The sequence below is a fragment of the Felis catus genome, chromosome D1 (genome assembly GCF_018350175.1).
Source record: "Felis catus isolate Fca126 chromosome D1, F.catus_Fca126_mat1.0, whole genome shotgun sequence".
NCBI lineage: Eukaryota > Metazoa > Chordata > Mammalia > Carnivora > Felidae > Felis > Felis catus.
In genome coordinates, this window is record NC_058377.1 from 95,823,087 (window position 1) to 95,842,273 (window position 19,187).

The 19,187-nt window shown below is 40.9% G+C and overlaps 1 protein-coding gene across 4 annotated transcripts in view; it reads left to right on the top strand.

Moving 5' to 3' along the window:
• The window catches only part of TTC17 (tetratricopeptide repeat domain 17), a 126,968-nt gene that overhangs the window by 89,350 nt on the left and 18,431 nt on the right, over nt 1–19,187 (top strand). For 2 of the 4 annotated variants that reach the window (XM_006937212.5, XM_003993184.6), the window contains 3 exons: nt 4,250–4,370; nt 6,536–6,695; nt 7,839–7,922. In XM_006937212.5, the coding sequence (XP_006937274.1) occupies nt 4,250–4,370; nt 6,536–6,695; nt 7,839–7,922 (365 nt within the window). Of the gene's footprint in view, nt 1–4,249; nt 4,371–6,535; nt 6,696–7,838; nt 7,923–8,171; nt 8,456–9,158; nt 10,924–19,187 lie in introns of those variants that run through there. The other 2 variants (XM_045039155.1, XM_045039154.1) reach the window with 2 other exon arrangements.

Below are 19,187 nucleotides of genomic sequence, written 5' to 3' on the forward strand. Positions count from 1 at the left end.
CGTCGGACATTTAACTGACTGAGCCACCCAGGCACCCCGTGTTTCTGTTTCTTAAACCATATAAAATAATGTACACATTACAGTTTATGACCTCATGGGTTTGATGAAAGAAGCTAAAATAAACAAGTACATAGAAATACGTATAAGAGAGAATAAATACACCAAAATGTTGTGAGTGATCATCTCTGGGTGCTGATAGGGATGTGGGTGATTTTTTATTTTCTTCTACATGCTTTTCCATTTTCTAAATATTTTATAATAAGCCTATGTTACTTGTACAAACAAAAAACTAAAAATTTCCTGTAAAAATGAAACTTTAAAGTTCAATATGGTTGAGATGCTGGGAAAACACTTAAGCAGTTTTAAATGGATTCAAGTGTGTAGGCCCAGGTAGTACATTGAATGTACTTGCAAATGACATCATGGAACTACTTAGTGTCACTAACGTGAAAAGTTCTGAAGCTTGGCAGAGATGCCAGACATCTAGAGAGGTTCATTATCCCAGTTTCCAAATAAATATGGATTCTCCTCACTACCAAGAGATAAGCTTCACGATAAATCCTGACAGAGTTCTAAAGCAAATTATAAAACAGTTTGTGAGCCCATGGGGAAAAGTGGAGATCAATAAGGACCACTGTAGATTTACTAAGAACTAGTAAAACTAATAATGCGTAACTAATTTCATTTCCTTTTTTTGGCGAGGGCTACTAGACTGGAAGACCAGGGAGGTGCTATAAACACAGTGTAACTAGATTTCAGCAGCACATTTAACAGAGCCTCTTAGGATAGTTCTATGAACCAGATGGAGAGATGTGGGCTCAGAGGCTCCTCATTGCCTACAGAATAAAGTCCAAACTTCTTAGTGTGGTGTACAGGGCCCTGTATAAGCCAGCCTCTCTCTGCCCTTCATGCTGTTATTTTTCTAAACTAACCATGCTCTTATTTTACCACTTGCCTTTGCACGTGCTGTTCCCTCTGCCTGGAATGCCCTTCTGCCACCTCAACAGTACTAAAATATCACTGATCCATAAACTTCAGACTCACATGCCATCCGTTCCTTGGTACTTGTGCACAATTAGTTGCTCTCACCTGTTGTACCCTAAGGATTTGTTTCTGTTTACCTTCCTTTCTAGACTGTGAACTCAAGGACAGGCACCTTCTGTACTATTCCCCTCTGTACCCCTGGTGTCTCAACATGGTTCCCAGTCCCTTGTGATAGATGCTCAATAATATTTTTCAAGTGAATTTCTTAACCATAAAAGAAAAATAAGCTTTATTGTGAAATTTATGGTTTAATTATTTCAGTTATTCATTTAAACAGGGTTTATTTGAAATTCTTCCAAACTATTATTTTCTGTTTTATTTAAATCTAAAGCCCTGCCTACACCTCAAACAGTATTCCGTTGTTGGTAAATTCCTACATTATAAAAAAAGTTATATAGAACCAAAGTTCTCCTTCCTGTCCATTCATTCGATTGTAATTCCTCCAGAAGACCCCTTCCCCAACAAGACTTAGTTCTCTTCTTTTCTTGGCCGGTCAGTCTAAGTACAGATTCTGCACACACAAAGTACCTGTGAAGGGTATCCATTAACAGAGCTTTGAATGCTCAGTATAGGGGCACCTGGGTGGCTCAGTCAGTTAAGCGTCCGACTTTAGCTCAGGTCTTGATTTCATGGTTTGTGGGTTCAAGCCCCACATCAGGCTCTGCGCTCCAGCTCAGAGCCTGGAGCCTGCTTCAGATTCTGTGTCTCCCTCTCTCCTCCCCTGCTCGCAAGCTCCCTGTCTCTGTTTCTCTCTCTCTCAAAAATAAATAAACAAAAATAAAATCTTAAAAGCTCAGTATAGCTTTAAATGGCATGGTGATATCTCAGTGTGGTTTTGATTTGTATTTCCCTGATGAGGAGTGATGTTGAGCATCTTTTCATGTGTCTGTTGGCCATCTGGATGTCTTCTTTAGAAAAGTGTCTATTCATGTCTTCTGCACATTTCTTCACTGGATTATTTGTTTTTTGGATGTGGAGTTGGGTGAGTTCTTTGTAGATTTTGGATACTAGCCCTTTGTCCGATATGTCATTTGCAAATATCTCTTCCCATTCCGTTGGTTGCCTTTTAGTTTTGTTGATTGTTTCCTTTGTAGTGCAGAAGGTTTTTATCTTGATGAGGTCCCAATAGTTCATTTTGCTTTTAATTCCCTTGCCTTTAGAGATGTGTCAAGTAAGAAATTGCTGCGGCTGAGGTCAGAGAGGTTTTTTCCTGCTTTCTCCTCTAGGGTTTTGATGGTTTCCTGTCTCACATTCAGGCCCTTCATCCATCTTGAGTTTATTTTTGTGAATGGTGTAACAAAGTGGTCTAGTTTCATTCTTCTGCATGTTGCTGTCCAGTTCTCCCAGCACCATTTGTTAAAGAGACTGTCTTTTTTCCATTGGATACTGTTTCCTGCTTTGTCAAAGATTAGTTACCCACATACATTTGTGGTTCCAGTTCTGGGGTCTCTATTCCATTCCATTGGTCTATGTGTCTGTTTTTGTGCCAAGACCATACTGTCTTGATGATTACAGCTTTGTAGTAGAGGCTAAAGTTTGGGATTGTGATGCCTCCTGCTTTGGTCTTCTTCTTCAATATTACTTTGGCTATTCAGGGTCTTTCTGGTTCCCTACAAATTTTAGGATTGTTTGTTCTAGCTTTGAGAGGAATGCCAGTATCACACCGGTCAGAGTGGCTAAAACGAACAAATCAGGAAACTATAGATGCTGGTGAGGATGTGGAGAAACGGGAACTCTCTTGCACTGTTGGTGGAAATGCAAACTGGTGCAGCCGCTCTGGAAAACAGTGTGGAGGTTCGTCAAAAAATTAAAAATAGAACTACCCTATGACCCAGCAATAGCACTGCTAGGAATTTACCCAAGGGATACAGGAGTGCTGATGCATAGGGGCACGTGAACCCCAATGTTTATAGGAGCACTTTCAACAATAGCCAAATTATGGAAAGAGCCTAAATGTCCATCACTTGATGAATGGATAAAGAAGATGTGGTTTATGTATACAATGGAATACTACTTGGCAGTGAGAAAGAGTGAAATCATGCCATTTGCAGAAATGTGGATGGGACTGGTGGGTATTATGCTAAGTGAAATAAGTCACTTTCTCACATCTGGAGAAAGTTAACAGAAGACCATGAGGAGAAAAAAAAATTATAGAGAGGGAGGGAGGCAAACCATAAGAGACTCTTAAATACTGAGAACAAACTGCGGGTTGATGGGGGGTGGGGGAAAGAGGAAAGTGGGTAATGGACATTGAGGAGGGCACCTGTTGGGATGAGCACTGGGTGTTGTATAGAAACAAATTTGACAATAAATTATATTTCATAAAGAAATAAATAATATAAATAAATAAATAAATAAATAAATAAATAAATAGCATGGTGATTGGGAGCATACATGTTAGACTCAAGCAGACCTGGATCTGGATCCTAGCTCTGCCATCTACTAGCCTGGTCACCTTGGGCAAGTCACTTGATCTCTCTGTGCCTCCATTTTCTCATCTGAGAAATGAGGACTGAAACCTGCCTTAGCAGATTGTGGATGTAGAGCACTTAGCACAGGGCCTGAACACATGGTAAGTGCTCTGGAAATAAATGATAACTTCTCATCATCGCATTATTCTCCATCTGCTGCTGTTCTTTACAACTGTGGTTCTCTACCAAGAGTGATTTTGTCTTCCCAAGGGTCATTTGCCAGTCCCCGGAGACATTTTCATGGTCACATGTTGGGGAGGGTGCTACTGGGCTTTATAGAGTAGAAGCCAGGGGTGGTGCTAAACATCCTCCAGTGCACAGGACACCCCCAGCAGAGCTCTGTCCAGCCTACAGTGTCAGTAGTGCCAGATCGAGAAACCCGGCTTTAGCAATAAATACTTCTCCTAAGTTGCAGTTGCCTTTATAAAATAAAAATGTAGAGGAGTAAAACTGAAATTTGGTGAAATGTATTCTTAGCTCTTATCTCATGTTGATCAGTCTTAAATCCAGTGAAAGACTCGTTTATTTTTACTTCGTCACCTGTCTTTGAGAACAAGACTTAACTCACTTGATCTTTATAGTCCCTTTGCCGTGCGTGACAAGATTTTCATTCTCTAAAAGAATGACTGGCACCTCCAATGACACCAGCCGGGGTGAAGTAATCACCGGGCAGAAGACACTGTGGGTTCTGTTTGGTTCTAGTTGTGTCAAGTGATGCCATGCTTTCCTTCTAGGGAAAAAACGTGACTACCAGAGTCTGGGATGGCCCAGCCCGGACGAGTGCCTCAAACTCCGCTGGGTAGAGCTGACTGCCATCGTGAGCACCTGGCTCGCGGTTTCTTCAAAAAACATTGAGTGAGTATCTTAAACTGCTTCATCCTTCAAGGCGTTTGTGTACCAGTGAACCCACTGAGCCTCCGTTGACTACAGGGGTGCCCTTCTTTGTCAGCAACTATTTGAAGAGTAGTCCTTTTTAGGGTTGGTGGTTCTGAGGAGCACTGTTGCTGACCACAGGCCACAGATGGACTCAGTCCATTTTGCTGAGACAGTGAACATGCCCTCTCTTCTTAGTGCCTTCATCCGTACTTTGTAAGCCCCCCAGAAGTTTTTATGACTTACTTAGGTTGAGTTGAAGACTGGATCCCTCTTTATAGAAAACCCTGTGTTCTCTCACTGACATGATGCACTTAAAGAGGGAGCCAGAACACATCCAGATTTACAAACACCTACCAAGACACAAGCTGAACAAGGTTGCCTCTCTGATAACTGCTTTTGCCTCCTGGAATGCTCATTCTCTTTTGCTGGCCCTTTTCCTACCGTTTAAGTGTTGGGAGTTCCCCAACATTTGCCTCTAAGCCTTGTTTTCTTAGAATCTCTCCTGGTCAGACTGACGTACTCACAGAACTTCTGTCACCACCAATATATTGACCGCTCTTGAATTGGAATATCCAGACCTGATTTTTCTTCACATTCCTCAATCCATAGGAATTTACCCAGTTGTCTACCTGTCCCCTCTGCCTAGATACCTCTGAGACACCACAAGCTTAAGAAAACCAAACTCATAATTTTCTTGTCCACTCTCCTTGCAAAAAACCATTGTTCTGTGTGTTTTCTGTTTCTTATTCTTAGTAAATAGCTCCAGCAGTGCTTAAGCCGGAAACCTGGGAGTCATCCTTAACAATTCCTCTCCCTTCACCCTCGGATCCAGTCTATTACCCATTCTTACCACTTTCACCTTCTGAGTATTTTTCAAAGCCATCAGCTTTTCTCTATCTCCATTGCTGCCCCTTTAAACGAGATCACTGTCATCTCCACTTGGATTCACTCAGTAGCCTACTAGCTGGTCTTTGGGCTTTATTCACTCTTGACTCTGTTCAGCCCCTTCTCTCTATGGTAATCTGTACAGAATCCTTCCTCAAAGACAAGTCAAATAATTCTTAAAATGCTCTAGTAACTTCTTATTGCTCTTTACCATTCTTTGCAAAGCCCTTGGTGATCTGCTGCTACATGTCTTTCCATCCTCAACTCCACCCTCCCTCTTGTCAGGCCCTTCACACATGGTGTCCCTTTGCATGTGGTGATGTTCTCACCACCTTCTTCCTGCATGATTCGTTCACACTCATCCTCCTGGTCTTGACTTAAATCTTCCTCAGGGAATCTTGCACTAACCAGCTCCTTCCTCCATCAGCAGAGAAGAAATATATAACCCCCTGTTGCATACTGACATTGTACCATGTTTCCATCTTCTGTAACATCTGTAATAATTCAGTCACTCGTGGGACCATGAACACCATAACAACAGGGATTGGGTATGTCTTGTCAATTATTATAGCTCTGATGTGTGACATGTAGTAGACCCTGAATAAATAATGAATGAGTGTTTGCCTAATATGTATTAAACCTTTTAAATAGCTAGAAATAAAATTTGGGAATGCCAACTTGCCATATCAGCATATACATGATAACGTATAACATTTAGCCTGTTAGGAAAATGACCACTTTGGGACTACAAAGGGAGGTACATCTTGTGCATTTATACATTGAACAGTTGTATCTGTGTAAAATTTACTATCTGAACTTTAGGTAACTTTTTCTGTGGGATATGCTTCTGTGCATAAAGAGAAAATAAAAGGAACCACTTGCAGGCAATTGCGCTGTCTATATCCTGAAAAAATAAATCCCAGAATAAAACCTGTCTGGTTTAAAACTTCCCCAGGAGAAAAAGTGGCCAATGGCGGTGACCAAACCAGACGCTATGGTCCATAGAAAGGACACAGCTTGAGTAGATCGGGAAATCAACGGAGTTTAGGACTCAGATTCCAACACTGCTCCTGTTGCCGAGCACTGGAGTCCTTGCACCTGTAAAATGAGAGATCAGACTTCTGAGGTCTCTTCAGTCTGAGATTCTGTGGTTCCAGAAAGTCCGGGTGACACATTGAAGTTACAGTCAGCTGATTAATACTCTTGCTCCCCACCCACTCAGATTTTCCCTGGCTAATGTGGTAATCTCCCTTTTTCAGCATCACAGAACACATAGACTTTGCCACTCCGATACAGCAGCCAGCGATGGAGCCTCTTTGCAATGGCAATCTTCCTACGAGCATGCACACCCTGGACCACTTGCAGGGGGTCTCCAACCGGGCCAGCCTGCACTACACGGGTGAGAGCCAGTTAACAGAGGTGAGTGCTCAGCTCTCTTCAGCCCATCTGTAGTTTTGGGCCCCACAATTATGATAGCAGAAAACTCAGTGGCCAGGCCATATTTTTTTGCCTTTTTTTAGCCGGCTGTCATCTGGGTGGCTTTAGGCCACGCCTGATTTCTTTCAGGCCCTGGAATTGAGCTAATACCTTTTTTTTAATGACCAGGAGACGTTAATTCTGATTTATTCTTCGAGGCAGGAAACATTCTGCTTGCCACCAGAGAGAGGCTTTTGTAAGAAATGTTAAGGTCAGCTTATTCTCCTGCTGGCATTCTCAAGAAGGAAAGGAAGGCGAGTACAGCCATCATATACCTAGCAAACAGTACACCAAGAAGAGAAATTGGAGAAACGCAGCACAAATGTCCAAGAATAGAGGATTTGTTAAAGAAATGTTATATAGATATAAGATAGTATACAGTGGAGCTGCCAAGAAAAATGTAGAAATACGTTTACTGGCATGAAGGAATCTCCAGACTATGTGACAATGTGGATGGCAATGTGCAGTATGACCCTATATTCTGCGAGAGATGTAATGTGTGCATACACATGTTATTTCAGAAAAATATCTGAAAGATACATATAAAGATATTAAGGGGCACCTCGGTGGCTCAGTCGGTTGGGCGTCCGACTTCAGCTCAGGTCATGATCTCACGGCTTGTGAGTTCAAGCCCCGCGTCGGGCTCTGTGCTGACAGCTCCGAGCCTGGAGCCTGCTTTAGATTCTGTGTCTCCCTCTCTCTCTGCCCCTCCCGTGCTCATGCTCTATGTCTTACTGTCTCAAAAATTTAAAAAATATTTTTAAAAAATTTTTTAAAAAAGATACTAACAGTGGTTGCCCCTGGGTGACAGAATTATAGACAGTTTTTTTCTTTATTTACTGTTTTCCAGCGTTGCTGTAATGAATGTGCTATACATGTCTGTAGTTTCTGTTAAGTGGGAGGGGAATAAGGAACAGTACAGTGGTTTACATATGTCTTCCATAAAATGCCTTACCAGCAGGGCCGCAGCGTGTACCCCAGAGCAACAGTTTGGTTTCGTGCTGTAGTGCCCAACTCAGCATCAACAGTATCACCTAGATCCTGCTCCTTTTCATTGCTGTAACCTGCCATTTTCCCCTACACCAGGTATTGCAAAATCTTGGCAAAGACCAATATCCACAGCAATCACTTGAACAAATCGGCACCCGAATTGCCAAAGTTTTGGAAAAGGTAAGTCACCCTGTAGGGAAGCTGGAAACTGCTGCTCACCTTCTAACTTTCCTAGATTATTTGTCACCAAGTGGCTCTAACCTCTTCTGTTAGTTACCCAGCACTTACCAGCTAAAGGGACAACGTGAAATAATCCCACACTGAATGTTTCCATTACTTTTTCCATCACTTGGTTGGTACTCTTTTTTGCTGCTTTGCTTACCTTCTGTGCTGAAGCCTACCTTATCCGTTTTGTCTCCTTTACTCCAGCACGGGTACATAGAGGTGGTGGTACTGGGAGCCATGGAATCTCGGTAGATGATAGAAGTCAGGTGTTCTTCTGGTGGTGAAGAATATTTGGCATTCCAGATTGTGGATGGGAAACACAACTTTAAATATCTTCTTCTCTTGAAATCATGAAACAAAATATCTGCAAAACTACATTTTCGTAGAGCCTGCAGAATATATAACAGAGTTTCTAAGACCATTCATCTGTTTCTGTGTGATATTTATGTGAAGAGGAGTTTTTTTTTAATTAAAATTAATTACTTTGTGGTTAGGTGTCTCTCCCTATAATGTTAAAGTGGTAGTATAGTGATTGAGAGAATCAACCCCGCTTCCAGCATGACACTAAAGTATGGTAGGAATAGGGCAATCGCATCAGTTTTAAAGAGAGGAAATGGGAAAGGCATTGCAGTCGCTGTTCCCTCTCGATTCTGAAACCCACCTGGCCATATGTCACCAGTTCCCCTGATTACATGCATTACAAGGAATATTCCTTGATTATGACCCATTTTGGTTTTCTGGGTTTGGTTCCCTAATCTCTTTCTCAGCTCTTGACCCTTCTCTCTGAGCAGTGTGTCCTTTTCCATAAGGAAGGCCTCTGTTTGCAGCCGAAGAGCAATGTTGGCTTGCTTCCCCCCATCTTTCTCCCTTTGAGTCCAGACTGGCGCAACGCCTTTAAAACAACTTTGTAGACCTTCACATTGTAAGTCACTCCATCACACAGAACCCACACTTCAAATCTCTTCAAGAAGTTCCTGTCTACCTTGAATATGAGCCCAGGACATAAATACTCTTAAGACTTCTAGACGCCTTTTGTCCGAGAGAGTCTTCTGAGGCTTACATCTAGACTTAACATCCTTCTGAGGCAGGAGTAACAAAGGGTCCTACTGCCATGCTTTTGATTTGAGCTTGACCCTGAGGCCATAGTTTCACTGGTAACATTGTGGATTTTTAATTATTTATTTTTTTTAGGTTCTTTAAAACCTCATGCTGATTGGAGAAGCTGGCAATTGAGAAAGTTTCATTTTCTAACCCTGCAAGTCCCAGCATGAAAGCATTTTTTTTCTAAATTCTGCTTGAAAACTGTACTGTTTCTTGTTTAAGTTCTCTCTTTTAATATCTTACTATAGAGGATTTTTCAAAAACTCTTTGTCCCTTTCAGTATTATTCTTGGAAGTCTTCCTAGCCAAATCCACAACTCTGTGAGGTATTTTATTTATATTCCAAGAAACAGGCTCACCATTTGTTTTGCCAGTAGATGAGCCTGCCCCTTCTCCAGCCTCCAACAGCGATGGCCTCCATGCTTGTCCAGTCTCACTGCTGCGCTAAGCAGACGTACTCAACCCATTCCCAGAGCTAACGCCATAGGCTCTGAGTTTCTATTATGGCAACACTCCATTCTGAATACCAGACACTATTTCAGTTACCCATTTCTACCTCAGAGACCACCCCAAAATCTACTGGCTTTAAACAAAACTTATTTGCTCATGATTGTGTAGTCTGAGCTGGACTCAGCTGGGCATTTCTTCTGGTCTCACTTGGAGTCGTTCACGCAACTGCAAGACATGTGGAGACTCATCTGGGGCTGGCGACCAGAAGGTTCTACTCATGTGTCTGATCCATCAGCTGGAGTGGTTGGAATAGCTGGGGCACAGTCTCTCCAGCTGGGTAGATGGGCCTTTTTGCAAGGGGGCTCAGCACTCCACAAGGCTGAGAGCAGACGCACACAGGCCTCTTAGAGCCTGTGCAGGGAAACAGAACTGCTGTGGCACCACTTCTTTCCAAGCAGGTGTAGGGCCTGCTCAAAATCAAAGGCAGGGGAACGTCCTCCCTCTGCTAGCAGTGACAGAGAGCGCACAGCCTACCTTTAAAGCACCATGGGTCCCTCCAGAGAAGCAACGAGACTGACAGCATCTCCCCAGGGATGGTAGAATCCAGAAGCCAGTGTAACAACATGTTTAAAACTAGAGGGAAAAAAACTGCAAGCCTTGAATTTTATACCAGCAAAAACATCCTTCCAATATTAAGGAAGAAACGGAAGAGACAAAAACTCAGAGAATTTGGCACCAGTGGGCCTGCACTGAAATAATAATTAAAGAAAGTTCTCAGGAAAATATCCCAGTTAGAAATATCGACATGCAAGAAGGAAGGAAGAACACCAGGACGGTAGCTGCACAAAATAATAACCGGTAGCTGTACAAAATAATAACCCCAAAACCCTGAGGCGCTTTACTTTTCTATATAACTAAAATCCATGGTAACAATAACAAATTATGGGAGCGATGGAAATGGAGTTTAAATGTTCTAAGGTTTAATTGGTATCAGCCAAGTACTAAAAGTAATAATTTGCATTGGTCTGTGATAAGTAAGAATGCAGTTTTAGGCTCTAGGCTAACTACTAACAGTGGTTTGGAAATGTAATTTAATAGATGGGAAATAGAATAATAGAAAACATTTGATTAATCTATAGAAAGTCAGAAAAGGAGAGGCACTTAAAAGTAGACACAAATGGTAAAATAGTAAGTATAGACCCAAGTATATCCGTAGTTAAGCAAAAAAGATTATATAATTTGAGCATTTAGTATGGAATGGTTTTTTTTAATCCAGCTATATACAGCTTATAAGAGAAGCACTTTAAATATTAGGCACAAAAGTGTTGAAGTGTAAAGATGGAAAATAATACACCATGCAAACAAACAAAAAAAAAAGCTAAAAGACAGGTGATATAGCTGCCATCTTATCAGAAAAAATAGTATGGGGAGCTTTGGCGGCTCAGTTGGTTGAACATCCAACTTCAGCTCAGGTCATTATCTTGCATTTGTGAGTTTGAGCCCCACATTGGGCTCTGTGCTCACAGCTCACAGCCTAGAGCTTTGGATTCTGTGTCTCCCTCTCTCTTTGTACCTGCCCTGCTCGCACACTGCCTCTCTCTCTCTCTCTCTCTCTCTCTCTCTCTCTCTCTCTCTCTCTCTCTCTCTCTCAAAAACTAAAACTTTAAAAAAAATTTTTGGGGTTTTAAATGAAAAGAAAAAAATCAAGTTTGAAGCAGGAAGCACTTCTAGCATTAGAAAGCCTAAAATGAGGGATGCCTGGGTGGCTCAGTTGGTTAGGCACCTGACTTCAGCTCAGGTCATGATCTCATGGTTTGTGAGTTTGAGCCCTGCATCGGGCTCTGTGCTGACAGCCTGGAGCCTGCTTTGGATTCTGTGTCTCCTTCTCTCTCTGCCCCTCCGCCACTTGCACTCTGTTTCTCTCTCCTCTCAAAAGTAAATAAACATTTAGAAAAGAAAGGCCTAAAATGAAAAAGATCAGTAATGACAAATGTTGAAGATGGTATAGAGCAACCAGAACTCTCTTATGTTGCTCATTGGAATATAACATAGTACAGTCATTTTCAAGATCATTTGGTAGTCTTTTAAAAAGTTAAGCATATACGATCCAGGAACTTTACCACTAGATGTTTATTAAAGAAACACGAATGTATATGTCCACAAAATGCTTGTTAAAAAATATTCACAGATTTATTCATAACAGCCAAAAAACAATGATGTGCCAACCAATAGAATGGATGAACAATGGTGTATTTACACAGTGGATATTAATTATACTAATGGATTCATCAAGAAAGATCCAACATCCATATTGATGAATCTCAAATTCATTTTATGCTAATAAAAGAAATTGGACACAAAGTGCATAGTGTATGATCCCAACTATATGAAATTCTAGAACAGGCAAAACTCACCTATGGTGATAAAAATAAGATCAGTGGTGGCTTTGTGGGGGAAGGGAATGACTGAAAAGCAGCTTGAAAGGACTTTCTGTAGTGTTGGAAATTTTCTCTGTGTTTAGTAGTCAAAAACGAACGTTTTACTTAAGATCTGAGCATTTCTCTCTATGTAAATAAAATCTATTTTTAAAAATGAAGGTTAAATAAAGATTTTAGACCACCAGAAACTGAGAGATGTACGTTACCAACAGACTTGCACTAAATCTCACTAAAGGAATTTCTTCAGGCAGAAAGAAAACTATCCCAGATGCAAACAGGAAAGAACAAAGAGCAAGAGAAAGTGTAAATATTAAATACAAATGGGTATGACTGTATAAAATAATAACAGTAGTATCTTCTGATAGGAAACTATAACAGTATTAGTCGTGTACCTCCAGAGTGAGCCCTCCCTTAGGCCAGGGACCATTCTCTGCCCACCACCCTTTTCTGCCAGGTGACAGTTCAGATGCAAGGGAACAAGTCAATTGATGTATTGTGGGAATTATCCTGGCTTAGATGTCCCAAATTCCATATGAAAACCAGTATCTTTTGTGATAGCCCCTTGAACACAGAGTCCTGGAAAGGGCATAGCTATTTATAAGAACCACGGCACTCGGAAGCTCCAAACTGGCTTTCCATGAGGTGTTTATAGTTTATTTCCAGTCCTCCTAGTCCACATACAATTTACCAACTGAGGTCATTTTTACTAAAAGCTATCTTGCCTGGTAATGGCTAACATTCCCCCTTTATTAGGTTTTCAGGGAAATAGAGCTAGAAGGTTGATCTAGTAACCACTTCCATTGTGGGCTCACAGACCAACGTCCATGACCTTGAGTTACTAACTTAAATAAAATAACTCTCAGACTTTAGGGTACATTAGAATCACCTCATTGCTGAGCTTCCTGATTTAGTGGGACTAGGATCGCCTGAGGATGTACATTTCTAGAAAGCTCCTGGGTGATACTCCTGGTATGAATATCACATTTTGAAACCACTGCCTTAGAAAATGGCAGCGATGACAAAGCAGAATGCCCCTTTTCTATTTATCATTCACAGAAGAACAAGCATCTCCATATCCTCTTTGCTTTAACTTTTAGAATAGTCATTATCCTTTGTTATTTCTTCAAAAGCCCATCTATACTCGTCCCCTTAGGGAGTTAGTTTACATTGCCATTAGTTATCACTGAGTGTTAGCAGATGACATAGGTCAGTCCCCATTTTAGGATTAAATCTGTATGCACTGTCACAACTCTCGGAACACTGCCCCAGGTTGTAGCCGAGGTCGCTCCCACTGTGATACTCAGAAGCCTCTGCCACCCCAGATGTGCACCACGCAGCTGCCATTGCCAGTGCAGCCAGTTTGTGTGCCAGGTTGCCACATAGCCCTTTCTGACCTGTGCCCTGGTGCAGAGTAGTTCTCCCACTTATGTCCCCTGCTTCCCCAGCTAGGGGCCTGTGGGCGCCATGTCATGCTGATTAGATCTATGGAGAAGAGCCAACCCCACTGCTCCACCCTCATGTCTAGTCCAGCCCCAGTCACAAACACGGAGTCAAGCTCGTATCTCCTTCCCACCCCCTGCCAGGTATCAATGCCTAGTTTCACCTAGCTGCATCAACTACCCCAAGAGAGTGTCATTCTTGCCAGCCAGCCCACTTGCAGCTGTGCTTCTGTTCAGTTCCATTTCATGGACAGTGGGAAGGGGAGGGGTGGGCAGTTTCTGTCAGCATAAGTTTGTCTCCAGCTTTTATCTAGTCCCACAAGGGAAAGATTTATCCCCTATCACACAATATCAATTTTTTTTTTCTTTTCTTAAGTGGGCTCCACACAGGGCTTGAACTCACTGAGATCAAGACCTGAGCTGAGATCAGGAGCCAGACGCTTAACCGACTGAGCCACCCAGGCACCCCTCACAATATCAGATTTTTGCCATCAGACTCTGGGAAAGTTGGCCCCCACTGAGGCTTCAGTTTCATCTGCATCTCCCTGGACATTCTTTTATGTCACAGTGCCTTGGCCATATTGAACCAAGGATATGAAAGTCCATTCTGCAGTACCCACTGCCAGGGGATTTAGAGCCAGTTAGATAAATATTTTATGCCCACACAACTCAATAGGGCACTTACGGTCTTGCCTTCACTCAGGAGGACAGAATAGGAAACCCAGTAAGCCAGCAGTGCAGCTCTTTGTGTGTTTTTCCGAGTCCCCATAGCTTTCTGGCAGCAGTCTCGGGGACAGTTATCTGCCCCTTCCCCTAGGTGATAGCTCAGGGATAAAGAATTAAGACCACATGAGTGAGGGGCGCCTGGGTGGCGCAGTCGGTTGGGCGTCCGACTTCAGCCAGGTCACGATCTCGCGGTCCGTGAGTTCGAGCCCCGCGTCGGGCTCTGGGCTGATGGCTCAGAGCCTGGAGCCTGTTTCTGATTCTGTGTCTCCCTCTCTCTCTGCCCCTCCCCCGTTCATGCTCTGTCTCTCTCTGTCCCAAAAATAAATAAACGTTGAAAAAAAAAATTAAAAAAAAAAAAAAAGACCACATGAGTGAATATGGGAACAACTCTGGCTTAGAACTCTCAAGTTGCACATAGGAATCAGTATCTTTTGCAATAGTCTTGTGCGCCTAGAGTCCAAGAGTTCCCACAAGGGACAAGAAACAACACACTCAGGAAAGGTCATAGTCCTCCCAGTCTGCTGCAGTTTAGTCAGGTCATCTTTGCCATAACCATGTTGCCTGGTAACATGGCTGGCATTGTACCTTTATTAGGTGTCCAGGGGAACACAGCTAAAAGGTTAACATGAGATTAGTTTCCCATGAATACACATGGGCAGGGTGTTAGGTTTTAGCATTATCAGGAAAGTAGTAAAATTAAAGTAAGAATTTATATTTTTAGTCTGGAGTAATTCAAGATGCATATTGCAATTTTTAGGCTAATTGTTAAAAGAACAGTTAAAGAATATACAGTTAAGGAAAATGGAACAATAAAAAACATTTGATCAATGAAGAAGCAAGAAAGGAAGACAAAAGGAATACAAAATAGAAATCTATAATATGTAAAATGTAAAAATGCATAAAATAAAATATAAATAGTAAAGTGATAAAGATAAGCCCAGTGTGTCAGTAATCATGGTAAGTACAAAAGGACTACGTATTCCAACTACAGTACTAACATCAAACTGGGTTAAAATATTGAACGCGATTATGTGCTATTCACAAGTAGCACACTTTTTAAATATTTTTTATTTTATTTTTTAACAAGTAATATGCTTTAATATATGAAATGGTTGAAATTGAAAGATGGAAAAAAGATATACAAACACTACACAAAAAATGCTGGTATAACTACACTATCATCAGACAATGTGGAATTTAAGGCAAGAATCATTGCTACAGATAAAAACAATTCATAATGATAAAGTGGTCAGTCCACCAGGAATATAGAAAACTGTATGTGTAACCAGTAGCATAATTGCAAGTTATGTAAGACAAGCATTAAACACTGGCAGATCTAAATGGAGAAACAGATGAGTCTACAATCATAACAGACTTCAACCTCCCTCTCAGTAGGTGGTAGAACTGAACAGACAAAAAAATTAAAAATACAGACCATCTTGCTAATAAACAAATTTGACCCAATATATTTATATAATTTATTTAATAAACAAATCTGAGGCAGTATAATATATATAATATATGTATATATTTATATTTAATTTACATTAAATTGTGACAGAATTCTCATTTTTTTAAATACTTATTTTGAGAGAGAGAGGGAGACCGGGGGAGAGGCATAAAGAGAGAGAGAGAGAGAGAGAGAGAGAGAGAGAGAGAGAATCTCAAGCAGGCTCTACACTGTCAGCACAGAACCCAATGCAGGGCTTAAGCTCACAAACTGTGAGATCATGACCTGAGCCAAAATCAAGAGGCAGACACTTAACCAACTGAGCCACCCAGGCGCCCCAGAATTCTCATTTTAAAAAATGCATGTGGACCAGGCACCTGGTTGGCTTAGTTGGTATAGAATGAGACTCTTGATCTCAGGTTCATGAGTTTCAGCCCCACATTGGGATGGAGCCTACTTAAAATAAATTTTTAAAAAATGCATATGGATCATTTACCATGTTGGTCATAAGCTGAGTTATAAATTAAGCCTCAATTAAAATTTAAAATACTGAAATAATTTAGAGCATATTTTCTAAACATAATTGAATTAAGTTAAAAAAAATAAAGATCAGGGGCACCTGGGTGGCTCAGTTGGTCAAGTGTCCATTTAACTCTTTGGTTTCAGCTCAGGTCATAATCTCATAGTTTGTGGGTCAAGCCCCACATCAGGCACTGCACTGATGGTGTAGAGCCCGCCTGGGATTCTATCTCTCTTTGTGTGCGCTCTCTCTCTCTCTCTCTCTCTCTCTCTCTCTCTCAGTATAAACTAAAAAAACAAACAAACAAAAGAATAGATGGAAAATCCTCAGCTATTTTGGTGACATTAAGCAGTACACCTTTACATAACCTATGGGTCAGTGAAGAAAGCCCAAGCAAAATTAGAAAATGTTTTGAAATGAATGATAACAAAGCATATCAAAACTTGTGGGATGCAGCTAAAGCAGTGCTTGAGGGAAGTTTATAGCCCTTAAATGGATATATTAGTTAAAAAAATAAAGACTGAAAATCAATGATCTATGTTTCTGTCTCAAAAACAGAAAAAAGAAAAGAACAAATTAAAACTACAGTGAGATATTTCTTGCCATGACATTGGCAGAAATCCAGAAGTTTGATAGACTCAGTGAGACTGTGGGGAAATTGGTATGGCCATGCATACATTGCCGGTGGAAATGCAAAATGGAATAACCTTTATGGAGAGACAAATTGTATCTAGCAAAATTATACATTCATTTACCTATGTAGCCAGCTTTTGGGAATCTTTTCTAAAAGTACACTGGCAAAAAAAATGTATACAAAAATGCCTATGATAAGGCTCTTGATTATAGCCTGATTTGTAATAGCAGACTGGCAACAACCCAAATGCCCAGCAGAAGGAGACTGAATGAATAAAAAGTCCTCTGTGGATATTTATTGGGTGTGAACATCCACACAATGGAGTCTTCTACAGCTGTCAAAAATAATGAAGACAATTTCTTCCTTCCTTCCTTCCTTCCTTCCTTCCTTCCTTCCTTCCTTCCTTCCTTCCTTTGCTTGCTTTCTTCTTTCTTTCTTTCTTTCTTTCTTTCTTTCTTTCTTTCTTTCTTTCTTCCTTTCGAGGAAGAGCACGTGTATGCATGCAAAGCAGGAAGGGGCAGAGGGAGAGAGAATCTTAAGTAGGCTCCACACTCAGCATGGAGTCCAATGTGGGGCTCGATCTCACAACTGTGAGATTATGACCTGCGCCAAAATCAAGAGTCAGATGCTTAACTGACTGAGGCACCCAGGTGCCCCAAAGACAATTTCTGTTAAATCTCTGTGAAATAATCTCCAGGATATAGGCAGTGAAAAAGAAAAAAAAAGTGGAAAAAATCGTATCTTCAATTACTATTTTGCTTTTTAAATAATGGTGAGGTGGGGGATGTATGCAGATATTTTAAAATGGAAGAGTAACTTTTAAAAATACTTTTCAATGGTTTTCCATAGAAGGAAGGTGGAAATAGGATAGGAAAGACTGAGCATGAAGCTAGATTTCCTTGAATCTACATTGTCTTTTCAATATGACTTTGGAAACAAATATTTTGTATAATTACAAAACAGATTTTAGTAAGGCAATTCCTAATTAAAAGTAAAATTAAGTGAGCCCAACTATGTATTCAATTGGTAGTATAACCACATCAAGAGAAACTATCCCAAGTGACTTTAAAAGACCCATTATTTGACTACCTCCCAATGGGATTTACCCTAAACACAAAAGAAAACCTTATTCCGTTTTCAGTAATACATTTGTTAATAATATTGATATTGTCCTGAGATTGTAGGTGTATGCAATGCAAGATAAATGAGTAGTTTTGTTGGTGATGTTGAGAACTGGAGCTTGGGTTTGGGAGAAGGACATAAAAGTGTGAACATCTGTAGTCATGTTTTTTTTTTTTTAATTTTTTTTTTCAACGTTTATTTATTTTTGGGACAGAGAGAGACAGAGCATGAACAGGGGAGGGGCAGAGAGAGAGGGAGACACAGAATCAGAAGCAGGCTCCAGGCTCTGAGCCATCAGCCCAGAGCCTGACGCAGGGCTCGAACTCACGGACCGCGAGATCGTGACCTGGCTGAAGTCGGACGCTTAACCGACTGCGCCACCCAGGCGCCCCTCTGTAGTCATGTTAAGTAAACATCTGTAGTCGTGAATTAGAAATACTAGCAAGACTTTTTTATATATTTGCACATTTCCTAACTTTATTTGCCGAAAAGACTAATATCATTGAGTAACCCAGTAGTAGTAAGCACACTTTGTACCTACATATTGATCTTTAGATACCATTTTCTACTAAAAGGAACCAGAATTCCTTGGAGAAATGGCTTCTACCAAGTCAGGGAAAGCAAAGAAGCTCCCATAGTCAACAAAGGTTGTGTCCGAAGAACTCAGAACCAGCTGGAATGTGTATCTCCTGTTGGCCAAAGATGGAACGCAGCACTTTGAGCAGCAAAAATCAACAAAGCAACTGCAGTAGATGAGACACATCACGTTTATTAAGCTATATCTAAACTCCTGAATTCACCAGGAGGATTTTGTCTTAGACGATGCATGGGAACAGCTTGTTTTTTTAAAGTAAAAAGAAAGTAATAAGCATATTTCCTTCCCTTCTAAGTGAACTATACTTTGGGGTAAATGATTAATTGATGAGAAAAAGTCTTTTTATAGGAATATTCTAACTAGTAAACTAGAGTTGATAAAATTAGAATATTACAGTTTTGCTGCTCCTAATTAATTTATGGCATTGAACATCACTGGCTACTCAATTCACAGATAGACGGTATGTGGGTAGAATTGGAAGTTCATGTTACCACCTGTGAAATGTTTTGCCCCCATTCCCTCCCCAGTAACTCAAATCTGAATCCAGTCAAGCCTCTAACTGCCAACTACTGGGAAATACAGGAGACAAAGGAGCATGTTAAATGGGTCCTTGAGGATACAATCAGCAGAGTCCAGTCAGTGGGAAACTACAGGATAAATAACCCTACTTCTTCTTCAAAAATTTTAAAAATTAGATGAAGACGAACCCTAGAGATCAAAAGAGATTTAACGAACACATTAACCAG